We start from the raw sequence: 13,092 nt of genomic DNA, 5'->3' as shown, positions 1-13,092 counted from the left end.
GAATTGCTGAGTGTGTGCCTTCAGGCTTCTGTACCTTCTACCTGATGGTAACAGTGAGAAAAGGGCATGCCCTGGGTGCTGGAGGTCCTTAATAATGGATGCTGCCTTTCTGAGACACTGCTCCTTGAAGATGTCCTGGGTACTTTGTAGGCTCATACCCAAGATGTAGCTGTCTAAATTTACAACCCTCTGCAGCTTCTTTCAGTCCTGTGCAGTAGCCCCCCCATACCAGACAGTGATGCAGCCTGTTAGAATGCTGTCCACTGTATATCTATAGAAGTTTTTGAGTGTATTTGTTGACATACCAAATCTCTTCAAAATCCTAATAAAGTATAGCCACTGTCTTGTCTATGCCTAGGCACCCTGGGAGGACACAGTCCACCGGAGGCGCAAACCCATGATCCCCTGGGATCGACAGCTGCCTACTACTGCCTGGTTTAGGGAACATTTTTTTGGAAGAGAGGTTGAGTGAGATCGTGCTTTTCTCTCTGGAGAGAAGGAGCACAAGAAGTGACTTGATACAGGTGTACATGATGATAAGACGCATATTTTCAGAGTGGAAATGAGAGAGCACAATTTTAAGGTAATTGGAGGAATGTATGGGGGGTGTAGAGACAAATACATTAGGGACTTTTAAGAAACTCTTAGATAGGCAGCTAGATGACAGGAATGTGCAGGGCTATGTCGGAGGCAAGTTGTGTGTATTTAATATTTCGGTAATATTCAAGTAATCTTGTAAATATGCTGTTGATTAAGCATTCTATGTTTAAATAATTCATTATGTTTCATTAAAAATAAGTGAATTGCATACCTCATGACACTACCACATAGTTTGTGCACACCTTGCTAAAGTAAACACAAACTAAGACTCGCATTCCCGGCTCTTTTGTTTTTCTTCTAATTAGTTTAATATTTTAGAGTTACAAAACATAACAGTAAGGGTTAGATTGATCTTAGAGTTAGATATAATGTTGGCACAACTTTGTGAGCTGAAGGGCCTATACAGTGCTGCAGTGTTCTATGTTCAATATGATTTAGGATTTTATTTTATGCTTATTTATAAATATATTAACAGAAAATAAATGTGACCAGAATGAGCAGTTGGTATTTTCACTGATGTTCCTTACAGAATTACCAGCATCATCTCTTGTTGGGAAGTTTCTTGTGCATCCACTGAATATATCATCAGGCTGTGCCAGGATTTGCAACTTTACTTTGGTGCAGTTATTTTGTGGTGAAGTAAAGTACTCTGAGTCTCGGCAAGCTCTGTAAGGGTCTAGGAACTCTCAGAATGAAATGTGTCTGTCATTATGATTCCTCTACTGTGTGGTTGTTGCTGAAATGGAAATGTCTCCAGATACAGCCATGATAGCGTAGCAGTTAGCACAACACCATCACAGCTCAGGGCTGAGTTTGGAGTTCAATTCCAACATCGTCTGTGAGGAGTCTGTACATCCTCACCGTGGAATGTGTGGGTTTTCTCCACATCCCACAGTCCAAAGACATACCGGCTAGTAGATTAATTCACTGTTGTAAAGTATCCTGTGATTAGGCTTGGGTTAAATCAGGGGTTGCTAGGCAGTGCAAATCGGTTGGCAACAAGGGCCTATTCTGCACTGTATCTCCAAATAAAATAAATATGTCTGAAGGGAGTGGCTGATATCCAGGATACAAAATGGAAAACGCGACAGTGAAATGATTTACTGTCTCCAAGGGCCAAGAAAAAGCAGGGACCTACTATTTAACCGGTGTTTCAGCAGGTTTGTCTGCTTCACTGCAGACAGAGAGGTGAAACAGATCAGACAGAAAGCAATGAACAGCATTTTCAATGAAAAGGATTTTAACAATGTTCCAACTGGTTAACATTACATTAGAGAAAATTATTAATTGTTTCTGAAAGACAGGGAGAACATTGCAAAGTGACTTCATGAAATGACAAAAAACTGAGTTTTCTGAATGTGAATGACCATGGAGTTTAAAGTACTTACACTGTCCAGTTCTTACACTCTTCAGTTGATGAATTACTGTTTGAAAATGTCCCATAAGAACATTTCTCACACACAGTATCTTTGAAACGTATTCCTGAAAAACAAAAGAATAAGTGACTATGCAAAGTATAGATACCTCACATTTGCTCAGTTAGAACAGTAGAGCCAGGCAGGATTGTGGAATGCTCCTCTTGTGGGTTGTGGGAAGGCAGGGAGACCTCCAGTATCGCTGACAACTACAACTGCGATGTGCATCCAGCTGCAGCTTCTAACAATCTGTGCTAAGGAGTTGGAGCTGGAACTGGATGAACTTGGATTAATTCAGGAGGCCGAGGGTGTGATAAATGGGACACATAGAGAGGTTGTTACACCCAAGGTGCAGGTCACAGGAAGCTGGGTGACAGTCAAGAAGGGGAAAGGGGTTAAATAGCCAGTGCAGAATACCCCTGCAGCCACCCCCCTCATCAACACGTATGACACTTTGGATACTGTTGGGTGGGTGGGGGGGGAGTGGATGACCAAGCAGAGGAAAGTCAAGGGGTCTCTCACACCGTCTGACTCTGTGATTCAGATGAGTGACGAGGTTCTGCATAGGCAGTTTGGAGCCAGGTTAAAGGGCAGGACCTCCAGGGTTGTGACCTCAAGATTGCTACCCATGCTACATGCTAGTGAGGCCAGAAATAGGAAGATTACACAGTTTAACATGTGCCTAAGGATTTGGTGTAGGAGGGAGGGCATAAGATATTTAGATCATTGGGCTCTCTTCCAGGGAAGGTGGGACCTATACAGTTTGCCCCTGAACTGGAAGAGGACTAATATCCTAGTGGGAATGTTTGCCAGTGCCGTACAGTTCGGATTGAACTAGCGTTGCAGGGGGAATTGGAACCAGACTGCCAGAACAGTTAGTGGAGTGGTTTTGGAGACAGATGTTGCTAACACCTGAGACAAAGTCAGGAATCAAAAGGTTGAGAATGGTGCGACTGATCTCCTGAGCTGCATGTATTTCAATGCAAGTAGTATCGAAGGAAAGGCAGATGAGCTCAGGGCATGGAATAACACCTGGAATTTTGATATTGTAGCCATTAGTGAGACTTGGTTGCAGGAGGGGCAGGGCTGGCAGCTCAATATTCTGGATTGTTTTAGATGCGACACAGCGGAAGGAATTGAAGGAGGAAGAGCGGTGTTACTAGTCAGGGAAAACGTCACGGCAGTGCTCAGTCAGGACAGACAGGAAAATCCATCTAGTGAGGCGTTATGGGTGGACCTGAGAAAAAAGAAAAGTATGGCCATGTTAATGGGGCTATATTACAGACCACCCAGCAGTCCAAGGGACTTAGAGGAACAAATTTACAGACAAATCGCAGACTGTTGCAGGTAACATAAGGTTGTTTTAGGAGGTGATTTTAACTTTCCACATATTGACTGGGACTCCCGTACTAAATGAGATACAGTTTGTCTAATGTGTTCAGGAAGGTATCCTTAATCAGTATGTAAAAGTCCCAATGAGTGTGTGTGTGATATTGAGCTGCTATTAGGGAATGAGATAGGGCAGCCGACAGAAGTTTTTGTAGGGGAACACTTTACACCTAGTGATCACAATTGGAGAAAGGCCAATTTTGATGGTATCAGAAAGGATCTGGCAAAAGAGTACTTGGTAAGTGGGAGGCCTTCAAAAGTGAAATTTTGAGAGTAAGAGCTTGTAGGTGCCTGTCAGAATGAAAGGTATATTTAACAAATGTAGGGAAACTTGGTTTTCAAGAGATACTAAGGCCCTGGTTAAGAAAAAAGGGAGGTGCATAGCAGGTTTAGGCAGGTAGAAACAAATGGGTGGTATGGAGTATAAGAAATGCAAGAGAACACTTTAAAGGTAATCAGGAGGGCTAAAGGAAAGCATGAGGTTGCCCTAGCAGACAAATTGAAAGAGAATTTTAAGGGATTCTACAGATACGTTAAGAGCAAAAGTATTGCAAAGGACAAAATTGGTTCTCTGGAAGATCAGAATGGTCATCGATGCATGGAGCCAGAAGAGACGGGGGAGAGCTTCAATAATTTTTTTCTATCTGTATTTACTCCAAAGACGGACACAAGAGTCTATAGAAGTGAGGCAAAGCGGCATCATCTCCATGGACCCTGTATAGATTACAGAGGAGAAGGAGTTTGCTTCCTGAGGCAAATTCAGGTGGATAAATCCCCAGGGCCTGACAAGGTATTCCCAAGGGGCTCTAAACAGAAACCAGAAAATGACAGGCTGGTGAACACAAAATACTCTTGCAGATGCTGGCGTCAAAGCAACACGCACAACATGCTGGAGGAACTCAGCAGGTCAGGCAGCATCCGTGGAAACGAACAGTCAACGTTTCCGGCCGAGACTGAGTCCGAGTCCTGACGAAGGATCTGGGCCCGAAACATTGATTGTTTGTTTCCACGGATGCTGCCCGACCTGCTGAGTTCCTCCAGCATGTTGTGCGTGTTGATAGGCTGGTGAGCCTGACATCAGTAGTAGGAAATTTATTGGAAGGTATTCTTGGAGACCAGATATACAAGTATTTGGATAGACATTGGATTGATTAATGATAGTTAGCATGGCTTCATATGTGGTAGGTCATGTCTAACCAATCTTAGATCTTTTTCAAGGAAGTAACTAGGAACGTTGCTGAAGGCAAGGTGGTGAATGTTGTCACCGTGGGCTTCAGCAGGTCATTTAGACAAGGTGCCACACGAGAGGTTGGTCAAGGAGGTTCAGTTGTTAGGCATTCAAGGTGAAGTAGTAGCTTGGATTAGACATTGGCTTTGTGGGAGAAGCCAGAGAGTGGTACTAGATGGTTACCTCTCTGACTGGAGGCCCGTGGCTAGTGGAGAGGTGCGAGGATCGGTGCTGGGTCCGTTGTTGCTTGTCACCTAGATGAACAATCTGGATGATAATGTGGTTAACTGGATCAGTAACAACACTTTGGTAGTAGGGTACTAAGGAGAGTGGTAGAACAGTGGGATCTGGTAATACAGAATCAGAATCAGGTTCATTATCACTGGCATGTGTCGTGAAATTTGTTAACCTAACAGCAGTATAGTGCAGTACATGATAATATGGAAATAAAAATCAATCAATAAATAAATTGCAGTAAGTTTATCTATGTACAAACTTACTGTATGTTTCCACTATTGGGGAGTGGTTGCCAAGAATACAGAGAATACATACACAACGCTGGAAGAACTCAGCAGGTACGTATTCTTTGATCCACAGCATCTGCAGTTGTATTTTTGTGCGAAGAATACAAATGTCCCAGATACACCCATGGTAGATAATGGTTAGTAAAATGTTTGGGGCAGTTTGGAGTTTCAATTCCAACACACCTGCTGTACATTGAAAATGTCAAACTCAGCAAAGAATCCACTTCACGGAGTTGTTCTTACCATATTTGGTGCAAATTTGGCTAACCTGGTTTGACTTTCCAACAGAATACCAGTCCCACTGGACTGCACTTAACAATTGCACTCCCACAACCTACCTTCCTCTTTTACTCCTAGGCCAGCTGGGCATGCTGTGTGCTGTTTGGCCCTCAGACAGTTTTCAGTGCAATAATACCCTGTCATGGGCTCACATATCGTATCGTGAGTGTAACTACATGGTTGTTCAATTTGAAGTCCCAGCTCTGTAAACAGAAAACATTTATGAGGTTGAATTAATATGAACTGCTTTCTCTTTCAACTCCAGCATTTGAATAGATATTTAATCTCTCTTGCACTCCCCAAATCTATCATCCTGTCTTAAAAATGCTCAGCAGCTGAATGGAAACAAAGCAAGGCAGACGTCTATCCCATTGCTTCATTAGGCACAAGGCCATTCATCCCATCGAGTCTGCTCTCCATTCTATCATGGCTGATGTCAGAATCAGATTTAATATCACTGGCATATGTTATTTTGCGGTAGCCTTATTTTGCAATACAGAATAATTTTTAAAAACTATCAATTACAATAAGAAATATATATATAATTAAATTCAATAGCGCAAAAAGAGAGCAAAGGAATAGTTTGGTGATGTTCGTTGCCCATTCAGAAATCCAGTGGAAGAGGGGAAGAAGCTGTTCCTGAAACATTGAATGTGTGACTTCTGGCTCCTGTACCTTCAGTACCATCAGGGCAGAGTTACAGAAACCCTGAAGAAAGCTTCCAGCTCGGGTGAGTCTTGAGAAAGTGTTAAACTCCCTGCCTAGCTTTGTACACAACACACTGCGATGGCAGCTGATGTACGTACGCCTTTGGAATGTGGGAGGAAATTGAAACATCCAGAGGAAACCCATGTGGTCACAGAGAGAACGTACAAACTTCTTACAGAGAGCGGCAGAAATCAAAGATCGATCTTACAACTGGCACTCTGTAAAGTGTTACGCTAACTGCTACATTACTATGCCACTCAATCTGAACCCAGTGAGTTATGGTCTACCAGGGGTCTGTATTCTCAATCCTAGAATCCAGATTTTAGATTCCCAATTCCTGGAACCCAGAATTCCTAATTACTATCCTGTCCCCTGAACTCTGATCGTTGCCTGGGCCCGAATGCCTGGTCCCTACTCTCCAATCCCAAATTCCTGATCACTGGCTTAAATCCCGAATTCCTGCTCCCTGTCTCCTGCCTAGAATTCTCAATCGCCTTCCTAGGTCCTGAATTCCAAGTATTTACACTCAGTGGCCACTGTATTCAGAACCCCCTTTACCTAATAAAGAGGCCACTGCGTGTATGTTCATGGTCTTCTGCTGCTGAGGCAAACCCATTTCAAGGTTTGACTTCCTGTGCATTTAGAGATGCTCTTCTGCACATCACTGCTGTTACATGTGGTGATTTGAATTACTCTCACCTTCCTGTCTGCGTGAACCAGTCTGGCCATTCTCCTCTGACCTCTCTCATTAACAAAGCATTTTCACCCACAGAACTTCCGCTCTCTGTATGTTTTTCTTTTTCACTCCGTTCTCTAAACTCTAGAGAGAGTTGTGTGTGAAAAATCGCAGGAGATCAGCAGTTTCTTCGATACTCAAACCACCCTGTCTGGCACCAACAATCACTCCATGGTGAAAGTCACTTAGATTACACTTCTTCTCCATTCTGATGTTTGGTCTGAACAACAACTGAACCTCTTGACCATGTCTGCATGCTTTCATGCACTGAGTTGCCTCCACGTGACTGGTTGATTTGATATTTGCATTAACAAGCAGGTTTACAAGTGTACCTAATAAAGTAGCCACTCAGTGTAAATTCTCAATCCATACCTTGATCACATGATTTACACTCCAAACATTTCTCCGATCCAGTGTCACGGTCAGAGTATTCCCCATCTGGGCATTGTTCACACTGTGTGCTGAATTGACGAGTGCAGTGTTCAGATACTCTCATACCTGCAACAAGACATGTACATGGGGAAAGGCAGGCATGGAGTTACAAAACAATCAGGTAACCAGTTACAATGCAGGTTATCAAAAAAAACCTCACCTGAGAAATGGTATTGTTACTAAACAAATAACAATAACTAAGGATCATTATGATACGCAACAGGGATTGTGTTAGCAAATTGGTATTGCGGTCTTTCTTTGATAAAGCACTTGGTTACATTCCAGTTCTGTGGGTTTTGAGGAGGTTGATAAGGCCAATGTGGGCTGCACAGTCTCTACCACAGTGGAGTGTGTGACTGGGCAGGTTTGTGAGATAGTGAGTTTATTCTTCTATTTACACTGGGCTTCTGTGCGTTCCCAATTCAGAGGGCACTACAGCACAGAAACAATCTCTTCTGCCCATCTAGTCTGTGCTGGTCTGGTCTTCTGTGTAGTCCCACCTATGGAGAATCATAACCATCCAGACCGCTCTCATCCATGTAGCCATCCAATCTTAGGTTTTTCTTAGGTCTGGAAGCTCATTCCACACATGCACCTCCCTCTTATTGGAGGGAGATCCCCCTCAAGTTCTCCTTAAATATTTTACCTTTCACCTTGAACTTATGACCTCTAGCTTTAGTCTCACCGAACCTGAGGGGATAAAACCTGCAAGCATTCACCCTATAGATACCCCTCATAATTTTATACACGAGATCTCCACTCATTCTCCTTCACTCCTGGGAATGAAGTCCTAACCTAATGAACCTATCCCTGTAACTCAAGTCCTCAGTTCCCTGCAACATCCTGAGAAGTTGCTTGGATGCTCCTTCCCCATCCTGAACAGTTGAAGTTTAGGGACTCCTATTTTCCAATGTGAATTTACAACTTTCTGAGGTAGCTTTGACAATCTCCTCGAATGTTCCTAACGTTCCAAGTGGTAACTACTTCCTGCAACAAATCTCAGAACAGTTTGCTTCAGGAAGCTCGTGTGCCTACAAACAACACCATGGCCCACCCATCAGAGCTAATTGACCAGCACTGGGGTTGCAGGCCTGATGTCAGATCCCTCAAGAACTGGTCATACATGTGAATGAGAAACCAATTGCTCTGCAGAAACATTAAAGACAGGTCTTCAATTCTCTATAACCAAAGGAGAAAGAGCAGTCTTTTATCTCATACTAAAAGGGAAATGCCACTAATGAATCATTTCTTAATTTTAACAACTCATACCTTAAGCATTTTTATGTTTAAAAAAAATCTATAGTTTCTGTTGTGATAGGGATTCCATACAATAGAGGCATGGCTTACCTGCTTCACATAATGGACAGCACCAATCTTTATATTTATACTCAAATTCTGTACAATCATTTGCATGTGAAGCTTCTATTAACACCAGTAGCAGGATCAGATAACCTGTAATTAAATAGTTAAATTAAGGGATTTTAATAGTGCTGGAGAAATACTTACTTTTGAAATCACACAGTATTACTGGTGATTATTTTGTAAGTTATTTTACTGTAATCCATAGATTCAATGTATTATCTCACAAAGCAGTACAGATTTACAACTATAATCAAAAGTGCAATTCTGCTTTCCATCAAACAGTTAGGACAACTTATTAGCAGATTTTCAATGTCTAGATAATTACAGAAAAGTACTTTTGTGATGAATACAGAATTTCATTGATAATTAACCAAAACAAAAACATAACAGTTATTCAGCTTATTTCAAAAGTCATTGTACTTGAAAGTTATTTGAACACAGAAAATGCTGAAATTTTTCAGCAGGTCACTTAGTATCTGAGGGAAAGAAACAGAGTTAATTTTTCAGGTTGACAAGTAAATTACTGCAGATGCTGGAAAATAAACAAGAAGCAAACTCTAAGATGTTCCATTGAAATTCCTCTGGTAGATCACTTGGTTAAACTCCAGTTCCACCTGTTCAGAGTTGAGAGGTGATAAAGCAAATGTCGGCCCCACAGACCTTACCACAGTGGAGCATGAGACAGGGCGGGTGAATAGTTTGTGAGATGGTGTGATTCTTCTATTTACACTGGGCTTCCAATAGTCATAGAGTCACCCACACTGAATGAGTGTTACTGAATATTCTGAAATAAAATTGGAACACAATCTTCACCTACCCACAATGACTCTACTGTTGTATTATTGAAAGCTGGAGCCACATTTTTCCACCTTTAACCTTGGGCTCCATCCTATCCAGACATTCTATGTGTTTCATCCCATCCTCCCCACTTTTGCTTTCTCACTTTCCAGATCTGCCACTGGATCAGTTAATTCTATTTTTCTCTCAGCAGATACTGCCTGACCAATCAAAAGCATGCATTAGTTTTACTGAAAACGTATAGTCAACTATGAAGTAGTACAGTATATTGATCAGGTGAATGGTCTTTGAATGGGACCAACTACATACCTGCGAATAATATTGCAAGATTAGGGATCCCCATCCAATGGTAAACAATGCTGTCAACAATGAGATGTTTCGGTTGACAGTCTGTGATTTCCAATCCTCAGTCTTCTATTACACATCTGCAAAACATGACAGCAAATATCAACATCCTGTTATTGGTCCTGATGAAGGATCTCAGCCTGAACTCTCGACTGTTTATTCATTTCCATAGATGCTGCCCGACCTACTGAGTTCCTCCAGCAATTTGTGTGTGTTGCTTAGCATTTAGAAACAGTTTTTCCAACTTCAAATTTCAAACTGTACAAATACAAAAATGAAAAAAGAATAATAATAATAATAACAACAAATAAAGTAATCAATATTGAGAATATGAGTTGTCGAGTCCAGTGGTTGTGGAATCACTTCAGTCTTTGGGTGACTGAAGTTGTCTACGCTGGTTCAGAAGCCTGGGGATTGAGGGGTGATAACTGTTACTAAACCTAGTGGTGTGGGATTCACAAAAGGAACAGAATTAGAATATTTTAGACCTTGATTTATCAATGTATACAAATGCCACTACTGAGTCAAATGCCACAATGATAGTGGACAGCATAAAGCTAATCTTTCATTGCAAGATCTCCCAGCTCATTGATACAATAGTTCTTGGTACACAATAAGATAGGCAACAGGTAGGTGAGCACAGGTGGCTATTTGAGGACAGCAAACTCTGAAGCAATAAATTATCTCAGAATTGTAAATAAGGAGAATGCTGTTTTGATGACCCATTGGTGAAAACATCAACATGGGTTTAAAGGACTCAGTAAGGTCATTTTTTATGTGTGATTCCCAGCTACACAGACGCCCCTGCTGCCCCACCATAGTGCAGAAGGTTGGTGATGGGACCTTTGAAGCTTGTGAAGACATTCTTGAAGGTGGGTTTTTTCCTGGCACTTGTATGGTGCAAATATTACTTGTTACTTCTCAAAGGTTCTACACATTTTTGATCGGCTGCAGGAAGAATTCAGAGTTAAAGGGTCTCTCAGAACAGAAAGGTATGATGAAACAAGGGGAGACATTGATGGGAACCTGAAGGAGGCTTTTGTACGTTCGTTAGCCAAGGCTTGGAGCAGGGTTTGTTAAGACATTATGGTCACTGTTGACTGTCCATTTTTCTGATTAACCTGCCAAGTACCTCCGGTATCATGTTGTGAACGAGCCGTCAGCTTCTGACATTGAGCCAGAGAAATAACATTGTGTATGTTACTAATGTCATATGCCATCACTCTTGCCATCGTCGTTCTATCTTTTGAACAATCTATCTCTCACTTAAGTGTTGCTAATGTCCTAGGCAGTGCCCATCGTGCTTCGGGCTGGAAGAAACCTCAATTTGCCACTCACAATGAGTGATTCTGCTTTATTTTTCTGTAACTCTCCTCCCTAACATTCCAACTGTTTCAATCACTTCATGTGTTCCAAGGTCAGGGTGTGAGCTAGCAAAATGATGGACTGCTGTTGCTGAAGGAGTTTGGTAAGTTTTCCACGTCCCATGGACTGGGTACACCTTCCATCTCCTCCACAATGCGCTTCAGTATGATCCAACTTTTACACAGCAGAAAGACTCTCAAAAGCTTGACCAACTACATTCATAGTGTAGCTTTGAGACTGGGTATTGTCATGAGCCAGTGCGTGACTGCGTGCCATAGAGGGTTGGTGAGACTGAGATTTGGACATACTGGTTTACTTGAGTTTCTTGAGTAGGTTTCTTGAGTAGCTGTAGTTACTGACTGTTATATTAATTAGAGCCATTAACCCCTTCTGCTATCTTCTTTTGTGTCACTGGTGGCTCGCACCCATCAGAAAGGTGTATTACCGCCATCTACTGTAACGGAGTATGAAGGGAGTCATGAAGGGGATCTTATCATAACACACCCCCCAAAACAGTTTTAATTAAAATGTTCACCAGGGCCCTGCACAACTTAATCGTCCCAGTTTCAGGTGCCAGAATATCCTGCAAACTAGGCAGCCCAGATCTACCCAATAATTACCAAAACAGATTCCTACATTCTAACGAATGTCTGTGGCACACCATGATCTCACGTTCCACTATCTCTGGGACCTTACAGACATCACACCCCCATTCCCACACTCACCAACAAGCAGAGTGTAAACCCGGATGTCCAAACCTCAGTCTGACCAACCACACATCTTCTCTCCTATTCCTTCCCAAAAGGCACCTCCTCTGAACTGCTGGAAACAAATTTTAATACTAGCTCCCTGTCCCACTCCTATCCCACAATTTCTGTCACTTCCAAATCCCAGCCTACCTAATACAAGTGTCACAACCACGGACTCAGCAGAGCCGTAGACACGGCAATTGCACTTTTGAAATAGCACTTGTCAGCTAATTATTATTTCATTGTGATAATATTCCATCTGCTTTCAGCCTTGCCTGAGAAATTGGACTGTCGAGTCAACTGACTCTAAAGACTAGCGGTATTCGTTTAATATTTAGTTGTTCTTTTCAGCCGCGTGTAGGCCTCATTTCCCATTGGAGAGGTTTGGTTAACGGCCTTGTTTGGCCTAGCGTTTATTGTTTTCTTTTTCCTTTAATACTGTTCGCATTAAAGTCTGTGATCTATTGACCTGTGCCAGTATCTCTCACTCTGCACTTGGGCCATGTCCGAACCTGGTGACAACAAAATTTGGCTTCATACTTTCCTATATTGACAATAATATCTATCTCTGACTTAGTAAGTGCCTGTTTTGCTCTAACATCTGCCCCTTCATTACCCGATACACACATATGCAAGAACCCAATAAAACTGTATGCCTATTCCCACATTCACCAGAACATATAAATTATAACACATTTCCATCAATGGACCTGGTTTCCTTCGACGCTTTGATCCCAAACTCTGCAGTACCGAGGCAGAATACGAGCAGCTCACGACTCTGTTTGGCTGAATTTGTTCCACCCATTGGAGTTTAATGACAGTGGTCATAATTTCTGCTGTAGAGACATACAACCCATCTGTCAGCCTTTTCCCCACCTCAACATTAAACCAGGGGATAAATATCCCTGAGCCCACCCAGTGACTAACTGGGTCTTCAGAACCATTTGTAATGATAGGCAAAAGGAAAAATACTGCTGCTGTAAATGACCAGACACCCTCCCATCATCCACAAGACCCTGTCACATCAGTTCCCACATCTGGAAAATTTCCATAGTGGAACTCCTGGCCAGGTCACAGTTGGGCTTATCCGCAAATCCCCAAGAACATACTCTGACAAATATTCCCTAATTATCCGCCCAAAACATTTACAACTCGGCTAGTA

At 42.2% G+C, this 13,092-nt stretch overlaps 1 protein-coding gene across 1 annotated transcript in view; it reads right to left on the bottom strand.

Annotated features, from left to right (window-relative positions):
* Positions 1-12,508, bottom strand: part of LOC140718413 (tumor necrosis factor receptor superfamily member 5-like) — a 33,680-nt gene extending 21,172 nt beyond the window's left edge. The window contains exons 1-6 of the mRNA XM_073032127.1: positions 11,907-12,508; positions 9,781-9,896; positions 8,659-8,763; positions 7,252-7,377; positions 5,495-5,638; positions 1,989-2,082 (exon numbers count right to left, since the gene is read on the bottom strand). Of these exons, the coding sequence (XP_072888228.1) occupies positions 1,989-2,082; positions 5,495-5,638; positions 7,252-7,377; positions 8,659-8,763; positions 9,781-9,814 (503 nt within the window). The 5' untranslated portion in view covers positions 9,815-9,896; positions 11,907-12,508. The remainder of the gene's footprint in view (positions 1-1,988; positions 2,083-5,494; positions 5,639-7,251; positions 7,378-8,658; positions 8,764-9,780; positions 9,897-11,906) is intronic.
* Positions 12,509-13,092: the final 584 nt, after the last annotated feature.

The sequence above is a fragment of the Hemitrygon akajei genome, chromosome 29 (genome assembly GCF_048418815.1).
Source record: "Hemitrygon akajei chromosome 29, sHemAka1.3, whole genome shotgun sequence".
Lineage (NCBI taxonomy): Eukaryota > Metazoa > Chordata > Chondrichthyes > Myliobatiformes > Dasyatidae > Hemitrygon > Hemitrygon akajei.
Note: the sequence above shows the minus strand (reverse complement) of the source record. Positions and strands in the feature narration are given on the sequence as shown.